Source organism: Lissotriton vulgaris, chromosome 8 (assembly GCF_964263255.1).
Source record: "Lissotriton vulgaris chromosome 8, aLisVul1.2, whole genome shotgun sequence".
Classification (NCBI taxonomy): Eukaryota; Metazoa; Chordata; class Amphibia; order Caudata; family Salamandridae; genus Lissotriton; species Lissotriton vulgaris.
Genome location: NC_141696.1, coordinates 359,116,598 through 359,143,829, shown reverse-complemented (window position 1 = coordinate 359,143,829; position 27,232 = coordinate 359,116,598). Strand labels below are relative to the sequence as shown.

The window sequence follows — 27,232 nt, the reverse complement described above, 5'->3', positions numbered from 1 at the left end:
GTAAAACAACGTGCACAGCTCAAAACACTTTGCTCGGTCTTTGTCCTTGAGGGCCAGTGGCCCTCATTATCTGAAAAAACGCCTTCAATGGGATGTCCCCGGAAGAACTTTGCGTTTTTCGGAAGCAAAGCAAATTACCTTCCCCAGAGTGAAAAAAGTGAAGTGGGCGGCAGTTGTTTCATCGTTCGTGCTGCAAAAGCTTGGAACAACCTACCATTGCATCTTAGGAACACCACGAGCTCCTTTGTTTCAGGAAAGGGCTGAAAATGTGTCTGTTTTCCGAATAACCATCTTCTTTATGGAAACCAGTTAGGCAGTGCTCAGCTCTAGGACACCCTAAGGTATAAGTGCACTATAAAAGCTTCACTAACATAACCTAACAGAAGAAATGTACCAGAGCCCTTCTTTCCTGCATCCCCTTTGGCAGCAGTAAGAATTCCACTTATGCCACACATCAATTCTTACTGGTTTGTGACAATAAAACAGTTGATAAAGCAACTTTTTGCCATTTAGCTAATCTGATCATTGCATGTCAAAGCAGGGGTGTAGAATTTGATAAAATATCCACTTGTCCATGGATCAGGTTGCTTTAAAAATCTACTTGTCCTGTAACAAAATCCACTTGTCCCTTTTGTGCCATGTAATACGGTGACAAATGATGTCAGCAATCTCATCATATAAGCTCTGAAATAGCCTCTCTGATTATGCGAGGGCTCTATCCATAGTAGAGGTTGAATACTAGCATATCCCTTATGTTGCCATGTGTCTGCAGATCTAAATACTTGGGCTGAATGTAATTGTAAACAATAGTTCCAGGTTGGAATGCCCTTTTACGTTTGTGCAAACCTACTACCTTGCACGTTTTAAGAATTTTTACCAACTCTTGTCTTTTCCCATACTGAGAAAGGTTGGAAATGGCAGTCATTAAACTTCTTCCAGGGTTGGGAACAAAATCGTTGGAGGGAAAGTAAACTTGCAAACACTCAGGCTTTCGCAAGAGCAAATCTACACCTGCATATTTGCTCATGCTAAAATGCAATTCACAAATATTTCCTAGGAGTACTATTTCTTGGCCTACTTCTGTAAAGTCTTGTGAATCCACAAAAGCTGTATATCTGCAATTAATGCAAGGATATGGGTGCACTTTTGAGACTTTATTTAATAATTGGGCCCCTAATTTGATCTGGCATCAACCATGACGTTTTGTGTTTAAAATGTTCTCTTTTTTTCTATCATCTAGCTTCACCGTGAGTGACAGCCTTCTGTTCTTTTACAAGGAGCATACCAACACGGTTGTTTTGTTCAGTGCCAGGAACTACTGTGGCAATGTGTGCTTTTTGCGACCAAAAACTATTTCTGCTTTTGTCAATGTTTGTTATAATGGTGAGAGCCCGGCAGCTCCTACACCAATACAATTTTACAAAAACCATGCCAAAACAAGTCACACATTGACAAAACAAAAAGACTAGCCAACAATTTCAGACATGCTGCCTTTAACAGTGCTTATTTATTTGTGTTTCCCACAATCGTATAAAAACTAGTTACACTTATTTTCCATTGTGAATATTTTGGGGAAATACTAGCATACATCCACACATTTTAGTAGATGATGCTGCAAAGAAATGGTACCTAACATTTTACAGTAGTTTAGCAAAACTTTTTTTTTTTTGTGAACATTTTATTTTATAAAGCAAAGAATTGTCAATCTTGCTTTCAAGCTTCTGCAAATATTTGCATCTAATCAGAGAGCATTCTGGGAGTATTATACCTAGCCTATTTATGGAGAGGGGGGACACTAGGAGCTGATTATTAGTTCCAGTGACCCTTTCTCCCGAAAAGTAACTAGTACACAAAGGGTATCACTGTTCCTTGTAGAGGATGAAAGAGGAAGAAACTTTTTTTTGTGTGCTACTCTATCTGTGGGGGACGGTGTATCCTCATCATAATGCCCTCACACACCCCTAAGGATGTCATGCTTCATCATTTGGGCTTTGCTCATCGTCGGGCCAGGGCTTCCTTTGGTCCTGAAGAAGTGCTTTGGATCTCCTTCTGAGGCCACATACAGCGCCAAACATGTTGACCGTTATATATGTCCATTAGGGACATATACCTAGCTACAGAAGGACATAATATCCTCTAGAGCAGCACTACACACTTTGTTTTGACAATGACAGAGGGATCACCCTAATAAATAGTACCCACTCTCCCTCCAGTAATTTTTTAACACACTACTTTAGACTTAACTGCCACTAACACCAACGCACCCTAACGGCTTCTCATCAAAATATCTCTGATAAAGAGACCCTTTGGGGGACCCTTAGGGCATTGCAGCGCCAGCCCAACAAGGAGCAAAGCCCAAATGATGATGCATGACAACCTTCGGGGTGTGTGAGGGCATTATGATGAAGACACACTGTCCCCCACAGATAGAGTAGCACATGTGAAAAGGTTTCTATCTCTTTCATCCTCTACCAGGAACAGTGACTCCTTTGTGTACGCATTATACATTGCCTCGTATTGCTAAATACTGAAAACGTGGGTTTGCCTTTTTATACTGGAACTACTGTCAGTAGTACATTATGAATCTGAAAGAGACACGTTAGTGATAGATTCCTTACCTTAGAATATCCCCAGGCGTCAGCCTGGATCCGGAAACTTTTGCGTAGCAATACCCCTGCGCGCCAGTAGGCGTCGTCTGCGGCTCCGCGTCCGTCGTCGGCGTCGTGAGCGCCGGGATGACGTCGTCGGAGTACTTAGACGGCGCCCATGCGCGCTGACGTCAGTTCTTCTTTTTTCTGCGCCAGCTAGCGCAGATCCGGAAGAAGCTCTACCCCCAGTCACTTTTTGACTGAAAATTTTTGATCCTTTTGATCTTCTCTTTAGTCGACTATCTCGACTATCGGTGCCAGGGATGCCCGGGTTCAAGCCTTGTTCGAAGTGCTGCCGACTCATGTCGGTCACGGACCCCCATCGCCGGTGCCTGAAGTGCTTAGGCCTCGACCACGACGGTCGATCCTGCTCCGACTGCCGGGCCCTGACGTCGAAGGCTAGGCGGGAGCGGTCCCGCAAGCGTCTCGAGCTGAGGCAGTCGGCCCCGCGCCGCTCCAGGTCCCGGTCCCGGTCCCACGGGAGGTCGAGGGACAGGTCGCGAGGTCGGAGTCATCGACGTTCCGGGAGTGGGCACCGATCGTTTGGTTCCAAGTCCTCAGTTAAGAGGCATGAGAGGTCGGAGCGACACCATCGATCCTCCGACCCGCCCCGACGCTCGCACGATGCGGCCGGGGACTCGGGCGACACCGCCCACGCGGCTCCGCGGGAGTCGCAAGCGTCGCCGCCTGCCCCACACCTTCGGGTCCCTGGGCACGGCGCGTCGCAGGAGGAGGTCGAGAAGTACCTCATGGCCATGAGGGCCCTCCCTCCTCAGTCGGTTCCCGTGGCGCCTTCGGGCCGATCGGCTCCGTCTGTCCGTCTGGAGGTCCTTCCGGGTCGGGCGCTTCGGCCCCGACGACGTCGGGTGCTTCGGCCCCGGCGCCGCTGGCGACTTCGGTCCCGGCGCCGCACGACCTCGCTGGATCCGGCTCCGGATCCGGGACCTCGCCGGTCGACCTTACGACCTCGCCGGCGCCGTCCCATCAGGTGTCGTCCCCGGCAGCCGATGTGGTTGCCGCCCCCAATGTTTCCTACGGTCCTACTCAGGAGTCGGAAGGGCGCCGCTGGGCGCCGATTCCGTCGGCCTTTGGAGACTTTTATCTCCACGAGGAGGCCCTGGCTGTTAATCCTGGTCTCCAGGAGCCGGGTGACGAGGAGCAATGGGAGGGGTCCGAGGACCCTCTGGCACGTGATTGCCAGTCGCAGCAGGACTGGACATATGAGCTTGGGGAGGCCAGTGGTATTGACACCTCGCCAGACACTGGATTTACGTCGCCCCCGACTGTGGCTTCGGAGGCGGGTTCTGCTTACAGCGTAGTGTTGACGAAGGCAGCTAAGGCCTTAAACCTTCAGCTCCCCGTCGCGGCCGTGAGGACTAATCTCCTCACCGAGGTCCTCAAACAGCAGTCAGGCTCCGCTGAGCCCCTCCTGCCGTTCAATGAGGCCTTGTGTGACGTTCTTCTGGGCACTTGGTCCAAGCCCGCCACAGGCCCCCCTGTGGACAGGAACGTGGCCAGACGCTACCGCCCGGCACCGGGCGACCCATGCTTTTTGTCCACCCATCCCACCCCCGAGAGTCTGGTCATCCAGGCCTCAAACTCCCAAACTGCATTCCCGTCGGCCCCGCCCGACAGGGAATCCAAGAGATATGAACAGTTCGGGAAGAAGGTTTTCTCGTCTGTGAGCTTAGGGCTGCGGTCTGTGAACACCACCTGTCTCTTGGGCCGCTACACCCACACCCTGTGGGACACGGTTACGGAGGTGCTGCCTAGATGCCCGGAGGAGGTCCAGGCTAAACTCAGCCAGGCCATGGCGGACGGCCGAGATGCAGCACGCTTTTCTATCCGGTGTGGGCTGGATACTACGGACTCACTGGGCAGGGCGATGGCAACGACGGTGGCGGTTCGACGCCACGCCTGGTTGAGGTCCGCCAACTTCTCGGCCGATGTCCAGGCCACCCTCCTGGACATGCCGTTTGATGGCCGTCGCCTCTTCGGCGACAAGGCAGACCATGCGCTGGAACGTTTCAAGGACTCCAGGGCCACGGCCAAGTCCTTGGGCCTTACGGCCCCACGGCAGCAATCGGGTGCCTTTCGCTCCTTTCGTGGCCACGGAAGGGGCGCCCCACCACGTACCGTCAGCCACGCGCCGCAGAATGTACAACAACGCGATGGGAACCGCCGTGGCGGTGGTCGGAGCCAGCGGCGAGGCCAGTCCACACCTCCCTCAGCAGCCCCTGCCTCAAAACCTTCCTAGTCCGAGTTTTCAGGCCCATGTGACGCCTGTGGGAGGCATGGTTCGCCATCACCTCTCCCACTGGCATACAGTCACTTCGGACAGGTGGGTGCTGCAAATTGTCCGAAGGGGCTTCTCCCTCCCCTTCGAGTCATCCCCTCCATCCATGCCACCTCAATACCACCGTGTGTCGGGGGATCACTTGCAACTTCTGCAAGAGGAGGTTTCGGCCATCTTGGCCAAGAGGGCCATCGAGCGCGTTCCTGGGCCAGAAGTAGGACGTGGTTGTTACTCCCACTACTTTATGGTACCCAAGAAGGGCAAAGGGGGCCTACGCCCTATCTTGGATCTGCGGAACGTCAACGGCTTCCTCCGGACGGAGAAGTTCAAGATGCTCACTTTGGCTCAGGTCCTGGCTGCCCTGGACCCAGGAGACTGGATGGTAGCGTTGGACTTGCAGGACGCCTATTTCCACATCCCCGTCCTGCCGGCCCACCGGCGTTACCTGCGGTTCACGGTAGGCCAAGAGCACTTTCAGGTTACCGTGCTCCCCTTCGGCCTTACCAGCGCCCCACGGGTGTTCACGAAGGTGATGGCGGTGGTCGCAGCCCATCTGCGCAGGCAGGGGGTATCAGTCTTCCCCTACCTCGACGACTGGTTGTTGAAGGCGGGCTCGCCCCAGACAGTCGTCAGCCACCTCCAGACTACGGCCGACCTCCTGCACTTGCTGGGGTTCTCCATCAATGTGCCGAAGTCACACCTGTGTCCCTCTCAGAAGCTCCTCTTCATCGGAGCGGTTCTCGACTCGGCGCAGTTTCGGGTTTACCCACCCGAGCAGCGGGTTCGGGATATTCAGGCTCTGGTTCCCGTCTTCCAGCCGTTATCCCGGGTCTCAGTCAGGTTGACGCTGCGGCTTCTGGGACTGATGGCCTCCTGCATCCTTCTGGTGCGTCACGCCAGGTGGCGGATGCGGGCTCTGCAGTGGGACCTGAAGTTTCAGTGGGCCCAGCATCAGGGCAACCTGTCCGATCATGTCCTGATCTCAGAGGGCACTGCGAGACAACTGCAGTGGTGGCTCACGGACCGCGACTGGGTCAGTGGCAGACCCCTCTCCCTACCCCAACCGGAGCACGTAGTTGTGATGGACGCGTCCCTCCAGGGCTGGGGAGGCCACATGGGAGAGGCGGAGATCAGAGGCCTCTGGTCTCCGGCGGAGTCCCGGCTTCATATCAACCTTCTGGAGCTGCGGGCGATTCGTCTAGCACTGAAGGCATTCCTCCCCTCTGTCCGGGGGAGCGTAGTGCAAGTGTTCACCGACAACACCACCGCCATGTGGTACTGCAGCAAGCAAGGCGGGGTGGGGTCGTGGACCCTCTGCCAGGAGGCTCTGCGCCTCTGGCAGTGGCTGGAACATCAGGGCGTGACCCTGGTGGTTCAACACCTGGCAGGCTCTCTGAATGCCAGGGCGGACGAACTCAGCCGCCGGTGCATGATGGATCACGAATGGCGTCTGAACTCGGACGTGGCGCAAGGTCTCTTTCAGCAGTGGGGAGAGCCTTGGTTAGATCTATTCGCCACAGAAGAGAACGCGCAATGTCATCAGTTCTGCGCGTTGGAATTTCCAAGGCGGCACTCGCTCGGAGACGCTTTTCGTCGTGAGTGGAGCTGCGGTCTGTTGTACGCCTTTCCGCCTATACCACTTCTGCCCAGAGTGCTGAAGAAGATCAGGCGCGACCGGGCCCAGGTCATCCTTGTGGCTCCGGACTGGGCATGAAGATACTGGTATCCCGAGCTACTCAGCATGTCAGTCGATCCCCCGATTCGTCTGCCTCTTCGGGAGGACCTTCTGTCGCAGCAGCAGGGGACGGTCCTGCACCCGAACCTGTCCAGTCTCCACCTACAAGCTTGGAGATTGAGCGGCGGCAGTTGAGGCCATTTGACTTGCCTCCTGAAGTCTGGGATATCATTCTGGCAGCCAGGCGTCCCTCCACAAAGTCGGTATACGCCTGCCGGTGGAACAGATTTGTGGCATGGTGCACAGCAAAGGCTGTGGATCCTCTCTCGGCACCCCTTTCGGAAGTGCTGCTCTTTCTTCTTTCCCTTGCCCAGCAGGGCTCTGCTCTGGGCACTCTTAAAGGGTACCTTTCTGCTCTATCAGCCTTCTTGAGGCTACCAGATCAGCCTTCTTTATTCAAGTCCCCTATTGTAAGTAGATTTCTGAAGGGCATCACGCACATGTTCCCTCCTGTTCCCTTCGTGATGCCCCAGTGGGACTTGAATCTTGTTCTCACTTATCTGATGTGTGCTCCCTTTGAGCCACTGCATAACTGTCCTCTTCGTCTCCTTACTCTGAAGACTGCCTTCCTGGTTGCCATCACCTCTGCCAGGAGAGTGAGTGAGCTCCAGGCTCTTTCTTCTTCTCCACCTTTCCTGTCTGTTCATCCTGACAAGGTGGTGTTACGTACACGACCTTCCTTTCTGCCCAAGGTTGTTACGGCCTTCCACATCGGGCAGTCCATTACCTTGCCCACTTTCTTTCCGCCTCCGCATCCCTCGAAGGAGGAAGAGAGGCTCCACCGTCTGGATCCAAAACGTGCGCTCTCCTACTACCTAGATCGCACACGCCAATTCCGGGTGGATGACCAACTCTTTGTTGGTTACGTGGGCGCAAAGAAGGGTAAGGCTGTGCACAAGAGGACCATCTCTAGGTGGATCATCTTGTGTATCCAAGCATGTTACTCCATGGCGAGGAAGGAGCCCCCGGCTGGATTGCGGGCTCACTCCACTCGGGCCACGGCAACGACAACTGCCCTGGGCCGCGGTGTCCCCCTGCAGGACATTTGCCAGGCAGCTACGTGGGCCTCGCTGCACACGTTCGCAAGACACTACTGCCTGGACAGTCAAGTCCGGAGGGATGGCTTCTTTGGCCGTTCCGTCCTCCAGGACTTTCTGGTGTGATATTGGTTCGCAGACCCACCACCGGGGTTGGTATTGCTGGGGTATCTATTCTAAGGTAAGGAATCTATCACTAACGTGTCTCTTTCAGATGCACAAGTTACTACTTGTGTAACGATGGATGTATGACGTTACTCCGCATACCGTTACAACTACCTACCATTACAACGCGACCATTACAACGCATACCATTACAACGCATAGCGCTTTGGGGTGCTGGATAGTGGTAAGTATAATTTACTATTCTAACTCCAGTCCCCGTGGACCCTAGGGAAGGTGTTGGATAGTAAATTATACTTATTCCCTATCCTAGAGCGCCCCCCAGCGCAATGCGTTGTAATGGTATGCGTTGTAAAAGTCGCGTTGTAATGGTAGTGCGGAGTAAAAAATGCGTTGTAACAGGTGCATACCGTAACGATATATCTGTAAGAGACATTAGTTAGTGATAGATTCCTTACCGACCCACCCATCCTCCCCGTTCTGCGAACCGATATCTAGGGTTAAGGTCATCCCCTTTCAGGGCCCTAGTTTCATGGCACCAGTGTTAGTTCTATCATGGCTCTGCGTATCTGGCGCGGAAAAGCTGTGTGTCAGAACTGACGTCCGCGCGCATGGGCGCCGTCTAAGTACTCCGACGACGTCATCCCGGCGCTCACGACGCCGACGATGGACGCGGAGCCGCAGACGACGCCTACCGGCGCGCAGGGCTATTGCTACGCAAAAGTTTCCGGATCCAGTCTGACGCCTGGGGATATTCTAAGGTAAGGAATCTATCACTAACTAATGTCTCTTACAGATATATCGTTACACAAGTAGTAACTTGTGCGTTTACAACATTTGCTTAGAGCACTCACCCTAATAATAAAGGCTTTGCATTCATGAACCACAAATGCAAGTTTGAACGGTATTAACAAATGGACACAAATATTACCTTAACTGCAGGCAATGCCTTTCTGTGATTCATAATGTGGTACTGTAATTTTGCAGCCAACGGGCTTGTGCTGCAGGGGGTTGTGCCTACTTGTCCCAAGAACAAAATATACATGAAAACTTGTTGCCCTTGACCCTAAACAATATGTCCCGGCATCGGGCTATAGGAATTCCACATCCCTGCAAATGTAATCACTTCACAAATCACAGAATGTGCTCTCGTATTGTTTCGATCTTCTGTCAATGTCTTGCTGTTATCCGATACCAACAATAATTTAATGAAAACTTGTCTGTTAGGAGATTGACATTAAGGCAGTACAGTCTCTGCTGCACACTGGGTTTCGATCTGTATATTTTTGAGTCCATATTCCAGTGATCTGAGTTGTCTAAATGGTCTGTGTTCGATAACCTTACCCTATTCATTGTGTTTGTGTGTCTGCCCCAAAAAAGTGGTCGGTTTTTGTCACTATTCTATGTACAGCAAAAAGGAAAGTATAGTTTGCTGCATCTGTGTTTTTTTGCCAGAGATTCATCGGTTCTTTACTGTCCTACATAACCTAATTCTTATACCCTGCTGAGGACATCTCCTCTTCTACGTGTAATATTTCAGAAACACTGGCTTTAAAGAAGTTCTCCTGGTTTATGTGGGGCATGTACAGTGTTGCAAGTGTATACATTTGGCAGATACTAGAATTGCTATAACCCTTTTGTGGTAGTATCTTTAGAGAAGTGTTGGAGAGACCATGAGAACCAACATTTTACAAGTTGAGTTCACCATTATCTACTTTCATCCTAAACTCTTCCTTAGCAGTGACTTTTTATAGGCATAGGAGGACTCTGGCTTGTGCCACTTGCATGTGTTTACTAAAAGTCAGACAGTGTGGTTTGTGGTCTGCCACAACAGTCAGGATCCCTAGCTATTACAAGCCCTGCTGCTGTCTTCATTGTCCTTCTCTGGTTCTGAGCCTGGAATTTATTTTGCTTTCTTCCTGCAAATTGTGCACCTCCACTTTGTTATTGTCTCAAATGAATGAGAAACAAAAGGGTTGTGTCCTCCCCTGGAAAGCAGGATTTCAATGGCATAGATGTTCAGTTATCGGGTGAAATGCACTCCACCTCTGGAAATCAGTTCTGGCGAGTTCACCAAATCATTGGTCTGTGTTTTGTAGTTGACTGCATCCATCGGTTGGGCCACTTCCATTTCTCTGATGAGTATGATGTAAAGAAATATTTTCTAAGTGCATTGGCACCGCGTCCTATGCGTGGGATCCAGGAGGATTGTAGGAGACTCTGGCTAGTTTCTAATGAAGTGCATTAGACTGTGGAGATCTTCCTCTCAATGCATCAGGGGACCTTACGAATCGACATGGAGTTGATTTTTGAATAAATAGGTCTGGGAGCTTCATGTGGGCTTGTAGTTCTCTCTTCTCTTCTAGCCTTTGGACAACTCTACAGAGCTTGTGCAGTAGGATTTGAGGTCTGATCTGATGAGACTCGCTCTATACTACTTTTCCTGCAGGGAAAGTTACATGTATAATCTTCTAGATTGCTATTGTGAATGCAATGTAGCTTGCATATTTTTCTCTTCTGAGGGGTCCTAAGAGTCTCTGCCCATTACCGACCTTAAGGTGAGAACTGCAGATTCCCTACATGGTCCTAGGGAGGTAAGGAGGATATTTAAAGTGTTTGCATTCCTTCCTGCTACTGAGGAAGCCTGTCTCAATTCACAGTGAATGTGATGCCACACATTTTGCGTAAGTGACGTTCCCCACATCCCCAGGCAGGTAGATGCATCATGGCGGTAGATCAATCCGCTCACAGACCATCTGTTCTCCAACTGTCATTCTCTGTGATACCCAGCTCACTGCCCCTAAGCAGTCAAACTTTTATTGAGGAGATGAGTAGTAGAGGTTGGGCCCTGTTATCATAGTCTTTTTGGTTCAGATAGGCACATTGAGTGAGTGTGAGAAAGTGCCAACCAACCAAAGGCCCCCTCCCCTCCATTGGATTGCATTGGGCCTACTCTGTCTGCACCCGGCTGCCCCTGTGCCGCTGAGGCTGTACCTACTGTACCTTCCCAACCCTGGGAGGCCCCTGAGTCTATACCCAGAACCTTAACTTCACCAGTCGAGTACTCACCTGGAAACCGATAACTCACTTTCCTGATATTGGATAACATTGACTGGTTTGACTTGAAAAATCTTCTAATTGTGAAGTTTTGAAACTCTAAAATATTCCTCTAAAATCCGCGGAGTAACGAAATCTGAGTTACTCACCTGGAATCAGGAGAGGAGCCAGTTCTGTACCTTTCAGCCCAGTACTGAACCACACAAGTGATTTAACCTATACTTACCGATAACTTGAATTTTCTCCCATAGGAAAACATTGACTGCTTTTCTCTGTAATTTCTTCTGTCGACTTTTGAAAATTGAAAATATTCTTTAAAAATCATACCGAATACTGAACCATAAATTCTTACCTGTCTTGGGTAGAGACCCCAGTACTGAACCTAGGAGTCCAGTCCTGAGTTACTAAAGTATCAAGAACCTACTTCACCTGTGACATGAATTTCCGTCCATAGGATAACATTGCTAGTTTTTCACTGAAAAGTTTGTCAACTTTTAAAATACCTTTTTATTCCTTAGAAATCATTGCCTTAACTAAAACGTTTTTACTAAACTGTTTTCAGCTTAGTTCCCGGGACTGAATGCAGGATCCAGTCCCAGAGTTACCAAAGTAATCTATAAAGTAATCAGCTGCATTTATGTAGAAAAACCCATTGAGCTCAATGTTAGATTGTGTTTAGAATTGTGTTGCCTATTGCATCTACTGTACCTACTGTGTTTACAACATTTATTGCATCTTTGCAAAGTATTTACCTGCTAGTACTCATATTAAGAAAAATACATTTTTATAACTGTTGGTTCTAAAAATAAAACTATATCTTTCGATATAAAAACAATTGGCTTAGAGTTCAGTTCTTGAGTGTGTGAAACCTTTTGCTGTCTGAGTGTATACAGCAAACTCTTTACACTGCCCACTGGTACAGCCTTACTGCTCGACCAAGCTACCACTTTTGAGAGTAAGGTCAGACCTGACTTTAACTTCTGATATATATATATATATATCTCTTCTCCCCTATTCTGGTCTCCGTGAGGTCTCGGAAGGGTTTCCGGCTGGCACAGCCTTGAGCCCTGCCCATCTGCTAACCCAATGGTAATCCTCCGGATGAAATTGCACAGACACCATCTGAGACCTGATACTGCAGACTAGTGTAGTCATTCCCCTACCCGGTGCCTAAGTCTCCAAAGGCGGCAATCCGCTTAATATTCATCAGCACTGTGCACTCCTTATCTCGCTGTCATCATAGGCAAGCCACCGATTTCAAAGGAGTGCATCCTTTCAGCAGTTCTGTACTCATTTCCAAGCTGCTAGCACCACCTCACACAGGAGCCGCCAGCCCCAACTCAGCAGCGACTATCGTGCCTTGAGAACCTGCCTTCCAATAAGGGGTTCACCAGTGTACTAGGGATGCTGTCATATGCCCTTGGGTGACAGGCTACATCATGGGCCCATGCTGCCGGATGCTGTCATATGCCCTTGGGTGACAGGCTACATCATGGGCCCATGCTGCCTATTCCACACTCTGAAAGGACGACGGGGGCAATTCCAGAAGGCTGTATAAACAAAAAAGGTGCCAAGCCATTCATGCTACTGCTTTTTGTCTCCTTCCTTTTCTGGAGTGAAAACCTCCCTCAATTCCACTTCACTAGGACTACTCCAATCACCAATTACTACACCGGAGCTTCCCTTACATGTACATATATTATGGAGCACAACACTGAGACCTTACATCTCACTTCATGCCCTGGCAGTCCACGGTCAACCAAAACACCTCACTTAGCACCCAGGGCACCTAATTAAAGTACATGTATACACTTAGCATAGTATTCATTGACCTTGGTAGCCTATAACTTCCTAAGAGGTCCAACACAATTCCCAACTACCAGAAATCAGTCCAGAGGAAATTATTTTCTCTGATGCCCAAAGCAAGAACAAGTCAGTCATCCAATATATCCACAAAATGAGATTTGATATAGATCCTTTTTGGACGTTTTGATGTACTAGTTGACTTGTGGACGTGTAATTTTCGGTCATTATGTCTAGAAATACTCCAGAATGTAACTTGGTTTAAAGAAACCAGTTCATACAAACTTTGTTGTGTGCTTCTTTTTCCTTTTGGCTCCCAGGAAACCCTGTTTTGTATAGTAATTTGAATGTTGTTCTGATCGATCTGGTCTGCAACCATTATGAATCGATAGCCACGGGTGACCTAAAACTCTTTGTACAGAACACAACCTTATAATTACTTACCGCTTTTGCTCCCTTAGCTGAGGAGACTTGTGCAGCTGATCTTGATTAGCTATGACATGCAACCCTACCTAGCTGAGGTGTACAACTTGTGCCATAGATTTATGCTGACCAGGTTCCGGTCGTACATTTTCCACCATCTAATTTGCTTCCCCACCATTAATACCTGGTCGCACGAGCCTGTGAAATGCCTGTGTGCCAATGATTTTATGCAGAGTACTATCCATATTCTATTTTTTTTGTAAATTTTATTCAGAATTTAGAAAACGTCTTAAGCCACTGTTAAAACAACTAGGTTTTGTGAAATGTCGACTATCTTTTATTTATCTGCAATCGCTTCTGAGTTTATATATATGCGCTGTGTTGTCACAGTTTTTATTGGCCGTAATAATATATAGAAAGCAGGTTTATTAATCTTACTGACCAGCAGGGTATGCTTTGGTCTGTTTTTATCTTGTGTTTTAATTACTTTTTTACTGATTTTTGACTTGATATTGTTATATTTTTGTAGCTTTAATGATTCACTATGTGATTTCGAATAAAGCTTATTTGATTGATTCAATGACTTGCGCGGTGGCCCTCTGTGACGTCCTTCCAAAGTATTTGCATCGACCAAAAGTATTCCATTATACTTTTTGGGGATTTCTGCATGTACAATGGCTGATTTGATTTTCCTAAGGAAATGTGCATTGTTTTTTTCCGTGTAACCTTTCCTCTGTTTATAATGTATTTTATAATCATTGGGGCAGAGTACTTAAGAAACCTGAACATTGGAAAAACTTTTAATACACGTGTCTTCTCTCGACTATACTGTTAAAAATCATTGGGTCTTCATTTTGTTTATTCTATTGTTAATCTAGAAATAACTACACACTTCAACAATGTTTACTGTTTTAGTTGCATCCGCGAGTTATGAAGTGCTTTTAGAACTGTACTGAGGGAGATCATTTATGGCCTTATTCTGTTTGAAGCAAAAAAGCTAGAAAAATGTATCTGTGTTATTCATTCATAAGTTTAGGATCAGATTTTTATTTAGGTGCAGGTGAATTTCGTAGCTCTTATTTCATTCACTACTGTACTAAGATAGTTAATACGTTTTACATTTTCTTTTCAATTAGAGCACTGCCAGGGAGAGAGCAAAACATGCAGGAGACTATTTCACTCTCTTAAGACACTTGCTTAATTATGCTTTCAATGCGAACATCAACGTTCCCAATGCAGAAGTTCTTCTAAATAATGAAATTGATTGGCTCAAAAGGATTAAGGTAAGCTACAAGGTGTTTAAAAATGGTATAGTAATGCTGCAATCATTTAAGCCACCTATTGGTCTAATATCTTTTTTTTGTAGGATGAGGTTAAAAGAACAGGTGACACGGGTGTTGAAGAAACCATTTTGGAAGGGCACCTTGGGGTAACCAAAGAGCTGTTGGCTTTCCAAACACCTGAAAAAAAATATCACATTGGCTGTGAAAAGGGAGGTGCCAATCTCATTAAAGTAAGTGTCAGTTCTTATAGTGGTTCGATGTTTGCTAATCTTGTACCAATTTACAAAAAGGTGAATGTTAAAATATGAAGCCCTCGACTCAGTATTGACTACTTGCAGAAATACTACTTACTAATTCCACGGAGGCTACAGTAATTGTACTGGGAGTGTTGTGCTTTCTTAGTGTTAAGGAGCAGCAAATATCTTTGCTTGCTCCAGTATAATCCACGTGGAATATCCTGTCTTTTTTATATGCTTTGTTGTAGAATACGCAGTTAGTCCATTTGTCAAAAAGCATTTTACTAGGATCTATACGCTTTGTTGTAGGGTACGTAGTTAGTCAGTTTCTGAAAAAGCAGTTTACTAGGATCTTGGAGCAAATTTACAGTTCTATTCTGACACACCATTGTTGAGCAAGTATCTCCTTAATGACCCCAGGACCCATCCATTCATTAAAAATGACCCTATAATTTATTTTCTAGACTGTACAGTGGCTCCAGTTATATAGACAGTTGCTCATCTTGATTCAGTAATTTACATTGTTGTTTATCCCTACACACACTTTTCTACACCGGTGCTTTGGAGTGCAGTCTTTTCATCTTATACTGAATTTTCTCGTGCTTTCTCCCACACTCAGTTTTCTGTCTTGCAGTTACATATGATTGTTTTGCTTAGTGTTATTTTCCTTTGTATACCATTAACGGACTATATGTATCATAAGTATTATAAATATTTTATTAGACATTGTCATAATACATTAGTAATCAAACTCCTTATACACCATGCTAGTATTTCGATTTGGAAGTGATGCTATATTGTATTATTCCAGAATAATCATCTTCATAGACAGTGATTTATCCATTGCTCACATTGTATTCAGTTAGTAGAGTCTGATATATCCAAATGCCCGCGCCATCATTATATGTAAATTCCAACTATATGCATATTTTATAAGATTTACCTTTCCATAAGCTCTCTAACCTCCCACCTGTTCTACCTCCTCTCTGTATGTGCTTTATACATAAGAGGTGTAACTCGGCCATTGGTCTCTGGCCACTCCACTCAGGACAGTCAGTTTTGGGATCCTGGTCCCACTTTTGGCCTTATATTTTAGCTCATTTTGCAAGACCTCATGGCCCTACTGTGTTGGTTTAGCTCATTTCATTAATTGAGTTCTGCTTTTTTTGCATTTGATTTATTTTCAGAATAACTGCTTGAACTATAGAGTGCCCTGGGCTATTCTTGCATGATTGTCTTCAGTGTCTGCAGTGTCTCGCACCTTGTCACCTGCACTATCAGCGTCTCATTGCCTTGGAGGCAGGTCTCATTTGGGGGTCACGTTTTATTTGGGGCCACAGCTGGGCAAAATTCTGTAGCACCTAGAGAAAACTGTGACCTTTGTAGAGAAAGGAAAATGGACATGTATTTACTCATTCCCTCCTCTGAGTTATGCTTATGTGAGCTAGAGGTGCATGGAATCTTGGCAAAATTATCAGAAAATCATTTTCTGTTGTATGTGAAAGATAAGGACTACTTGCTCCCAACTGACAACATCGGTGCACTTATAAATGTTATTACGTAAGGATTAGTATTAATTGTCATTCTTCTGCAAATCACCTAAGTTAAAACTATCATCATAATTGGGAATGCCTCAACAATTATAAATAAGATGAGTGAAACCCCCCAACTATGTTCATCCCACATACTTAACCTAATAGTCTAAACCCCTAGTTGTCTTGCGGCATCATACCATACACGTCTGGTTATTTACTTACATAAAACCTCTTGGTACCTGTAAGTCAGAAATCATTCAGATTTGTGTCCTGTTTGACAGATCCCTCCCATCAACAAATCTTTCTCCGTGCCTTAGCACCCCTCCTCCCCCGAAAGAATCCCCATATGCTTTTACATCTTTCTTCCCTTGAGAAGTCTGTGATAAATCAAGTAGGAGCTAAGGTGAATGGGTCTTCATTTGCAGCACTAATTGAAAGCAATGCTTATATTAGAAATATAAATAAGAGCAGGCCCTAGGACAGTTACTTTTCACTTTTGAATTCCATAAGCACTGAACTATACAAGTTCAGGCTGTATATGCATGCTGGAGAATTCAGCACAGAACGGAAAAATCCCCTTTTAAATAAAGTAACATGACCAGAACGGGTGGCACTTTCACTTATACAAACAGTGTTAACCTTTATGAAATGAATTGTTAATGGAAGCTTACATTTCCGGCCTAGCACTCTTATCCCACATGACCCACTCACTCTCTCTTTATCAAAAAATATACAAAGTGTGCCTGAGCATGACAAGGCAGCCCCCTGAGCAGTCTGGGAAACTGTTGTCCCTCAACTGAGTAGAGTATCTCCTCATTATTTTGGACCTAATCCCTTTTCCCCAACTGTAAACCACGTTAGCTGGAAAACTCCTGTACTGCTGGCGTTCAGAATTACCTCTGAATCTGTTATTTGGCCAGCACCTTGCAAAGAACGTCCCCAGTCCTACCTTCCTTGAGGTGTGGCAAGGTGTAGTGGTGTTCTTAAATGGTAAAGTCAAATTGTTGGATAGGCCTCATGTTGTGAATAATCTCTAAGTCTTTATCTCTACTCTCATAACTAGGATTGACACCTAGTCACACCATGCTGTACCCTGAGTGCCTCTCCCCACCTCTTAATTTTCAGAAGTTTGGTCTTCCTGTCTGCTTGACTAATGTTGGGCACTGCCCAGACATGCTGATGCTCTCTAGGTTCTGTCTCCCATTGCTTGTGATGGTGTAGATTCAGTTTGTTATTTTATAGCTATTTCTAAAGCGCAGCAATTACCCGAGGGTGTCCTGGCGCTAACCACTTTTCTCTGTAAAAATAAGATAGGAGGCAACGTTAAAGTGTAAAAAAACAGGTTTTCAGTCCCTTCCGAAAAGTGAGGAGGTCAGAATCCTTTCTCAGATATAGGGGAAGAGCATTCCAGGCCTATGCTGCGCACACCGTAAAGCTTCTCCCACCCCAAGAAGATTTTTTAATGGGCGGTACTATCACCAACTTGGCTTCACAGGAGTGAAGGGTTTTTCTAGGTACTTACCACTGCATTTGCCGTTTCAGGTAGTCTGGACCTATGCCATGTAGTGCCTTGTAGACGGTGCAGAGCGCTATAAAGTGCACCCGTTTCCTAACAGGCAACCAATGCAGTTTTTTGATTTCCTTATAAAAAGGGGAACATTTGGGAATGCCAGTGAGCAGCTTTGCTGCCGCGTTTTGCAGCAGTTGCAATTTATTCCAAAAACGTTCCTGTATGTTTAAATAAAGGCTGTTACAATAGCCAAGTCTGGACATAAGTGCAGTGACTACAGTCCGCTAGCTAACAACTTTCTTAATCATTATGATTGTAAAAAAGGTAGATGATGTTACTGCGTTGATCTAATCGCCAAAGTTAGTTTCACGTCAAATATGACTCCTAGGTTTTTTTTTTACTTCTCCTCCCAGCACTAGCTGCTTAATCTCCCATCTCTTGCTTCCGGCCTAATCCAGGACACTCCAGAGAAACTGTTGGTAGAACTTTTGACCCTGGCTCCCTAACATTCAAATTCCAGAATATGAACCCCTAAGGTCCTACTGCACTGCAATTTATTGCATTCTATGTTTTTCTCCATAGGATAACATTGTGCTTAATTGCAACAGCTGTATATTGCTTGTACTTACCTTGCTTATTGCTGAAACGTATTACATGCTTACCTGCAGCTTAATTTTGTGGTTCAAAATATATATAAAAAGGATTACTATTTTCCATAAATCGGTTTTGTCTACATTCTTGGGTTTGTGTTCCATTTATTGCCTCTGTGGGTACAGCAAAGGCGTAGCACTACCCTCTGATAAGCATAAATGCTTGCCCACACTACCACAAAATAAAGTGTTCGTATTATCTACTTTTGTCTCTGTAAACCAATAAGGGTATCTCTGAACTCTCTGTACAGTGTACTCCATTGTAGTACACAATATAGAGGGGTGGGATTCCTACATGGGTGGATCAGCGGTGGGGTCTACGACTTAGCGTTTGCTGAACCCTGGTAATAAAGTGACCACATGAGTGTAATCACAATTGTTATTAGTTAAATTGTATTTTGCAAATTGACATTTCTTTAAATGTTAAAATAATTGTGACGCCCTGGTTTGGTCCCTTTTTAGTACAAGTGTTTTAAAAATCCAAATCTTAACTAAGGTTAGGAAACCAATTATTGTTCGTTTTTTGTTTCCTCTCCAAAAATGTTCCAAATTAGCAAAAATAATGAGTATTAGAAATAACTCGGAAGAGCTGGTACACTTGGAGGAACTCAACCTCACACCTTACCTGTCTCTAAACATGAAACAGCTTAGAGGGATGTAAAAAACCTGTGAGCACAAGACTGGGTCAACCGCTACCAAATCCGAACTCCTGGAGCTTTTGGCAGAGTATGACAAAGAGCATCCAGAGAATGACTCTGATCTTGTAGAACAGGGGTCCCCAAACCGTTCCTGGAGGGCCGGATCCATGCCAGATTTTGTGCATATCCCCATTAAGATACATGTAGTTATTTTAAAAATCTGGCATGGATCCGAAGAGCTTCCTCTGGAAAGATTAGCTAGGAGGGCAACTATAGAAGCACAACTCCTAGCCATCCAGAAAAAGAGAAAAAAGCTGGGCCTAGGACTCATCTCTGTTGGCCGCACAATGATAAATAGGTAGAAAGTAGATGTGTACCCTAAAATCCCCAAAGGGATTGTCCCAAAATTCTTTAATGGTGATATCAAGTGGTTCATTGCTTTTGAGAAGGCCTGTCTTGGTAGGCAAGTCCACAGGAAGCTGCAGAGTGCTATCCTCCAGGAAATATTCTCAAAATGTGCAGGGATAGACTCCTGGCACTCACTTGAGAAAGAGGCTGAATCCTATGACTATATGAAGGGTATCCAAATTAAGGTATTTGGATTCACCACTGAGGAGTATGAGATTAGGTTCAGGTAGGCTCGAAAAACCCAGAGCCAGACCTGGGTAGATTTTAGTGGACTAATCCATGAAATCACTACGAGGTTGGCTAGCTGGTAGTAATGTGCATGACTTTAAAGGGCTTTATAATTTGATAATGAAGGAGCATCTTTTCAGTAATTGCTACTAGGAGAAGTTCTATTAATTCTTGGTAGACTAGGTCCACTTTCCCCTCAAGAGATGGGGAAGAAGGCAGACCTCTGGGTCAAGACCAGGGCAGACAAAACGAACACTGGTGGGAAACCAAAAGAAAGCGGCCAAAGAGAAACCCTAGGAAAAGAGGGTAACCCTAAAAAAATGATTGTCTTCAGGCCACCAAAAACCTGTTCTGGAGGGTGGGCCCAGAGTCTCTTCACAGCCATAGGATCTGTATCAGGGAAAGACCTGGGATCCCAAGAAGGCTTGGTGTCTAGCGGTTAGGGAGTCCATCCTAACTTTAGCCCATGACACCCCCCTAGCCGGACACCTTGGCAGAGCTTGTAGGCCACTTGGTCACCGAACTGGAAACTCTGGCTGTGAAAAATAAGAACAATTCCTCTAGTCCACCTGCAGTAAATGCAGTGGCCAATCTCCAGATGGAATCTCAGGAGAGCACTGGTAATGCCAAGGAGCTCACTGAAGCGATTCTAGTAGGGGATGTGAACATAGCCACGTTAGCTGTCTGGCCCACTAACAAATGCAGACAAAATCCTGTTAGTAATGTGGTGAGGGTGGAAGTCTTGAGACACTGGTGCCACTATCACCATGGTGCCTGAGAAGCTAGTGTCCTCTGAACGGTATCGGCCTGGAAGGACCTATCCAGTCACCAATGTGATAAAAACTCACCCATGGCAAAAATGTCCTTTGTCTATGGAGGATTTGCTGGAAAGGAAGAGGTAAGTCTCTTCATACATACTAGTCAACTGTTTGTTTGGCAACAATTTGGAGTCCTCAGCCTGGGCTGAGGCTGAACTGACAATCCATGTACAGTGCTTGGAATCCTACACTGGATGTGCATAAAATCCAGAGTGCAGAGCCCAGAGCAAGAAAGAGGTGCTGGAGTCTGGAATAGAGATCCAACTCTCCAAGAGAAAAGGCAGTAAGACTGGGGATCCAGTTTCAAATCAGCCACTAGACCCTTATCCTCGGAGTAGAAGAGTCAGCCCCAGGGAACTGGGCCTCAGGAATTAGAGCCTTACCAGGCTGAGCTTTTGTGCCCAGGGGGACCATTTAGGGCTCTAGAGCTGTGCCAGGGACATAAAGGCTGTGCCACTCTTGAAAACATGTGACACCAGGTAGTTGCACAGGAAGAAGGTGATGTCAGTGGTTGCCACAGGACCTATTGGGAGATGGGAATACTTTACACTAAATAAATAACACTGAGGCCAGAGTCCCCGAACCTGGTGCCACTAGGAGAGTAGTAGTGCCTCAGGCAGATAGGGAGTTTGTCCTAACTTTAGCCCATGACACCCCCCTAGCTGGACACCTTGGCAAGACCAAAACTTGGAGCAGGCTTGTCAGCCACTTTTACTGGCCAGGGATGCACCAAAAGGTGAAAGTTTTGTAACTCCTGTCCCACCTTTCAAGCCTGTGGCAAGACAGGTGGGCACCCAAAGGCCCCCCCTTAATCCCACTCGCAGTGGTTGGGGTTCGCTTTGACAGTAGGGATTGACATTGTTGGTCCCCTTGACCCTCTTACAACATCAGGAAACCAGTATATTCTGGTGGTAGTGGATCATGCCACCAGGTAACCTAAGGCTATACCCCATAGTACCACCACTGCCCCTGCCGTGGCTAGTGCCTGCATTGGTAACTATAACTGAGTGGGCTACCCTAGGGATGTGGTGTCAGACTGAGGTACAAGCCTTATGTCTGGCTACCTGAAAACACAAGTGGAGTGAACTCCTGGTCCCCTACTCCCTACCACCCACAGTATAATGACCTTTTTGAAAGATTCAACAAGGTCATGAAAGGCATGATCCCCTTACTTCCAAGCCAGATTTTCGCCTACAGGGTAGTGCCACAGAAGAAAGTGGGGTTCTTGCCATTTGAACTTCTGTAAGGTCATCCTGTCAGGTGACCATTGTGCATTGTGAAGGAGGGGTAGGAGGAACCTCTTGTTGAACCAAAGCAAGATATAGTGGACCATGTGCTAGGCCTACGCTCCAGCATGGCTGAAAACATGGAGAAAGCAAGTAAAAAACTTGAGGCCAGCCAAGAGCTCCAGAAAGCAATGGTATGACCAAAAGGCTGCTATGGTTGAGGTCCAACCAGGGTAGAAGGTGTGGTGTAGGAGGCTGGCTTAGTATATGGTCCACGCTTATAAAAGTGGTGCACCTTTCACTAATCCAGGTAAACCTTATGGTGATTTTAGTGGACTTTGATAACAATAGAAAGCTCTCAAAATGGTAGCTGTGGAGAGCAGCCCACAGGCTTTTCTTGGAGTGTTAAGCAACTTGTTTTATCAGTTTAATCTATAGTGTAAGTTAAATGAAAAAGAGTCACACAGTGTATATAGAAAAATATTTCTATCTATTACACAACACACTCTAACACATTGGTATATCTCCTACCCGGAAATCTCAATACAATACACTAGAATACTTCAAATACAATCAGGTAAGAAGCACAAAATACAGTGGTCCTCAGGGGGACACCAAACCATATAGTAACAAGCATTTGCAATGCAATAGGTCTCGCATTTGCAATAGTTGGAGCTATTGGCATTGTAAATGACAATGCCTTTTATTCATTAGTTTTGAAAACCTACAAGCCATGCATAAACATGCACTTTGTACGTATAGTCCTTGCTTACGAGAAGCAAGGCTGTCAGTAAAAGAGACTGCCAGCTTTGCTTCTCATAAGCAAGGACTACAATTACAAAGTGCTTGTTTACGCACAGCTTGCAGGTTTTCAAACGCTTTTAATAAAAGGCATTGCCATTTACAATGCCAATAGCTCAAACTCTCGCAAATGCAAGACCTATTGCATTGCAAATGCTTGTTTTAATGAACTGTGCAACTACAGATTTGACTCTAGTGAGTCCCCGCCTGTGGTGGAGCAGAGTACTGTGAGCCACAGCATCCCAACGCTAGCCGTGCCAGGGGAAGGCCAGATTCCGACAGACTGGTATCCCTGAGACAACATAGAAGGAACAGTTACACAGGTTCTGGAAGCCACCCGAGCCCTGTGAGCCACGGATTTCTCAAGTCACCAGAGCCTGTGGCTGGGCAGAGAAAAGCAGTGAGCCATGGTGGCACAGAGCTACCTTAGACCGTGGCAGGGCATCCTGTTAAGATGAAGTTTCGTGCAGCTCTGTCTTTAATGCACCAAAATGATTACAAACACAAAATTGTTTTTTTTCCCCAAGGACTTGCGAGTTTAATAGGCACCAGAGAGGCACCAGTGCCACCGCATTCACACTTATAAACATTTGCATAGCTCCCACGCGGTTGTCTCTTGAGAGGCGCTGTATCAGCTGTGCGTTTTCCTGCAGACCCTGGCCAGTATGCACTAGCTGTAGTGCAGTGTGAGGGCAGCAGCAGCCCAGACCCCTCTGCGGAGGACGCCCCCTGACCAGCGGTGCGGGGCTAACAGAATGCGGGTGGGATATTAAGCCGGCCTTTGATTAGTAATTACAGTTATATGGGAATCCCAGCATATGACATGATGATCCACATTTGTAAAGTGGCACAATCACCCGTAAGGGTCTCTAGGCGCTGGGGGCCGTTGGGAAGATTAAGCAAGCTATTGCCCAGAGTCATGATGGTAATTTGGAAACGTTACTATTGATGCCAAGCCCCTCCAGAGATCAGCCTCAGCCCGCTTTGAGAAGGTTGCAAAAGTCCCTCTGAAGGCCCCTCGAAGGGATTCCTCAGATCTTGCGGTTGTCGAAGTGCACATAAATCTGAAAGGCGCTGCTTCTGAGCGCTCCATAAAATCATAGCTCCCCGCCCCTTCCTCCGGGAGAGCCCCCTCTCCTGACAATTCACCCACTCCCCGCCTCGTGTTCATTTCTAGGCAGATGCATTCAGGGGCCGGCGGCTCTCAATGGGGCTGTGTGGCAGCCACCCCTAATTGGCGTTAAAGCACTCAGTACTTGGGAGCATATGCGAGGAGGGGCCTCCCAAGTCCCATCGAGCAGCGCACCCACCCGCAGGACCCTCAATCCGTATGGGAAAGGCAGAGCAGAAGCTGAAAGTGTCAGGGTGTGAGGGAGCGGGAACTGGTACGGACCGAGGGACATTACCCCTTGCATTCCGCAGGTGTGGGAGCAGGAAGGGGGTTAATGGAGACCTGCCTTCTACAGGCAGAGAAATCTCGCTATAAGCCCCACAGGCCAGGCCACGAGGAAGGGCCAGTTGTTCTGCACTCTGGCTTTGCAGTACAAATGGGAAATGGTTGGGGGGATGTGCACCCCATGGGGGGCATCGATGGAAGGACATTACCCCTGCATTCCACAGACGGGGCCCATAAAGGGGGGTTCATGCACAGGTTCCCTCTACAGGCAGAGACATCGTGCTATAAGCCCCACAGGCCAGGCCAAGAGGAAGGGGCAGTGGCTCTGCACTCTGCAGTACAAATAGGAATGGGTGGATGCGCACCCCATGGGGGTCCTCGATGGAGGGACAGTGGTTTGGCTCCCCTCAGGCAAAGAGCCCGGAGGGGATCTTGGCGATCTGCACTGTACAGGCAGGGCCTAGAATGAGGGCTGTGGTATTCGGACTGAGCGCCACACAGGCAAAGCCCCAGAGAGGGTGCTTCAAGGCTTTGCGCCCGCATGCAGGGACCCAATGGGGTTTGAGGGGGCTCAATACCTCAGAGAAGAGTTCTGCTTGAATCTCACAGGAAGGGCCATGAGAGGCTGGGAGAGAGTCCCAGAGGATAAAGGCGGTGGTCTCACCCGGCATAAAGAGGCCACTAAACAGGGTGCATCCAGCTCAGAGAGCCTGCAGTGAAGTCTGCTCAACAGGTGAATCCAAGGAAGACAGTATCTCGCACAGCTGAGGCAATCTTTTTTCCTTCTAAAACAGTCTATAAATGGTAACGTTTGTCTAAGGCTATAAGAGTAAATGCATTTGCCATTCAGGCCAGAGTGAGCGTTGGAACTTCAGACTGAGGTGAGCTGGGGCAGAGCAGAAAGTGACTCTCTCTCGAAGAAGAAGAAGAAACCTAGGTTGGGATCCCGGCTCCCCACTTAATCAGCTTGTGTGATTCTTGGCCTATCACGCCTCCTTGTATACAGCAACATTCGCAGCTCTTTAAAATGTAAATATTCTTATCTAGCTAATTGAAAGCTTAGTGCGCATCAAACAAAGTTGGTAGACACTACTGAGAAACGCTGCAAGCAAATGCCGACCACAACAAGCAACGTACCTTTCTTGGATTGAGTGTTTCCGGTCCCTCTGCATGGGCGAGACACAGGAAGCCAGGCTGGACTGCCCGGGACTGCCTGCTTGAGGGCGGGGCCACCAGCACAGACAGGAAGCGGACATGAGCCTACCCGCTCTCATGTGAAGGGAAGGGAGCTAGCCGCCTACGAATCCAGTGCAGCGCCACTACCGCGGGACAGGACGAAAGGAGTATGACAGACCCGGTGAGTGGCACATTGACGGCTAGACTGATAGACGGAAGTCATTAGGCGCGGTCATTAGGGCCCAGGAGAGTCTGAACACGTGATGCGAGCCCGCCAGCTGAAACGCGTCCTCGAGGTGAAATCGCCGAGGTTATGCGCGTAACCACCCCCTCTCAGCTATTCCCAGGAAACCCACAACAATAGGTCTTTAGCTGGAGCAGCGCTATGCGCTGCTAACACCAGCGAGACCTAAAAAGCACCAATCACATTAGTTCACAACAGCTGAACGGAAGCGCACAGGAGAGTGTGCACAAGGCCAGCAGAAGCGGCAGTGAGGCGGCTTTTTACATACCTTGTTGATTTTAAATAATTCCATAACATGAGAGCCCACCGTGGTTAAATAAAAATCACCAATCACATTAGTTCACAACAGCTGAACGGAAGCGCACAGGAGAGTGTGCACAAGGCCAGCAGAAGCGGCAGTGAGGCGGCTTTTTACATAACTTGTTGATTTTAAATAATTCCATAACATGAGAGCCCACCGTGGTTAAATAAAAATCACCAATCACATTAGTTCACAACAGCTGAACGGAAGCGCACAGGAGAGTGTGCACAGGGCCAGCAGAAGCGGCAGTGAGGCTTTTTTTACATAACTTTTTGATTTTAATTAATTCCATAACATGAGAGCTATCGTAGAAATTATATATTGTAAGCCGTTCTTTTAACCGTAATGGTGTCAGCGACAAGAAGGGTTACGAAGTTTGAGACGTGGTAATGCTTTGGAATTTAAAAGCAACCATAGTCCCAGTGAGGCGGCTTTTAACGTACCTTTGCGACGTTTAACACCGTGGTTAAATAAAAATCACCAAGCACATTAGTTAACAACATCTGAACTGAAGCGCACAGGAGAGTCTGCACACGGCCAGCAGAAGCGCGTGCCACTTGCCTAAAATAATTAGAGACGCGGAAGTCATTAGGCGCGATCACAACAACAGATCTGCAGCGCCCTGGAGAGTTAAGCGCGTGAAACTTGCCTAAAAAAAATGCGAGGCACGGAAGTCATTAGGCGCGATCACAACAACAGATCTGCAGCGCAGATCTGCAGCGCCCTGGAGAGTCAAGCGCGTGCCACTTGCCTGCAAAAAAAAAGCGCGTGCAACTTGCCTAAAAAAAAACGAGACAAGGAAGTCATTAGGCGCGATCGCAAAAACAGATATGCAGCGCCCTGGAGAGTCTGCACACGTGATGCAAGCCCGACTGCAGAAGCGCGTCCTCGAGATGAAATCCCCGAGGTGAAGCGCGTAACCACCCCCTGGGCCCCATTCCCGGCAAACCCACAACAATAGGTCTTTCGCTGGAGCAGCGTTTCGCGCTGCTAACACCAGCGAGACCTAAAAAAGGGGAATATGAACTGCAGGAGAGGATGGGACTTGGACCAGAAGACCCAGAGGAGCAGGGGGCACAAGGAATCATCCAAGTAAAGTACCCAGGAACCCCACGGAGTATGTGTGCAGAGAGGGAACACATCCGCGTGCCCAGTAGCAGTCAATGGAGAAGTTGTGGTGTAGTATCTGAAAGAAACAGGTTAGTATTAGATTCCTTACCTTAGAATATCCCCAGGCGTCAGTCTGGATCCGGAAACTTTTGCATAGCAGTACCCCTGCCCGTCGGTAGGCGTCGTCTGCAGGCGTCCCCTGCGGCTCCGCGTCCGTCGTTGGCGTCGTGCGCCGTGATGACGTCGCTGGAGTATATAGCCGCCGCCGCGCGCTGACGTCAGTTCTTCTTTTTTCCGCGCCAGTTAGCGCAGATCCGAGAAGAGCAGTACTCCGGTGTTTTGACCAAAGTTGTTGAATCCTTGATAATCATCTACGGTGCCGGTAGGATGCCTGGTTTTAAGAACTGTGATGACTGCGACCGCACGATGTCGGTCACGGACCATCACCGACTCTGCCTCCGGTGCTTGGGCCTCGACCACGACGTGGACGCCTGTGTCGATTGCCGGGCCTTGACGAGTAAAGCTAGGCGGGAGCGGTCCCGCAAGCTAC

The 27,232-nt window shown here is 47.4% G+C and overlaps 1 protein-coding gene across 4 annotated transcripts in view; it reads left to right on the top strand.

Moving 5' to 3' along the window:
* USP9X (ubiquitin specific peptidase 9 X-linked) overlaps window positions 1–27,232 on the top strand; it is a 1,749,911-nt gene that overhangs the window by 1,194,611 nt on the left and 528,068 nt on the right. For all 4 annotated transcript variants that reach the window (XM_086934127.1, XM_086934125.1, XM_086934124.1 and 1 more), the window contains 2 exons: window positions 14,259–14,405; window positions 14,489–14,635. In XM_086934127.1, coding sequence (XP_086790253.1) covers window positions 14,259–14,405; window positions 14,489–14,635 — 294 coding nt within the window. The remainder of the gene's footprint in view (window positions 1–14,258; window positions 14,406–14,488; window positions 14,636–27,232) is intronic.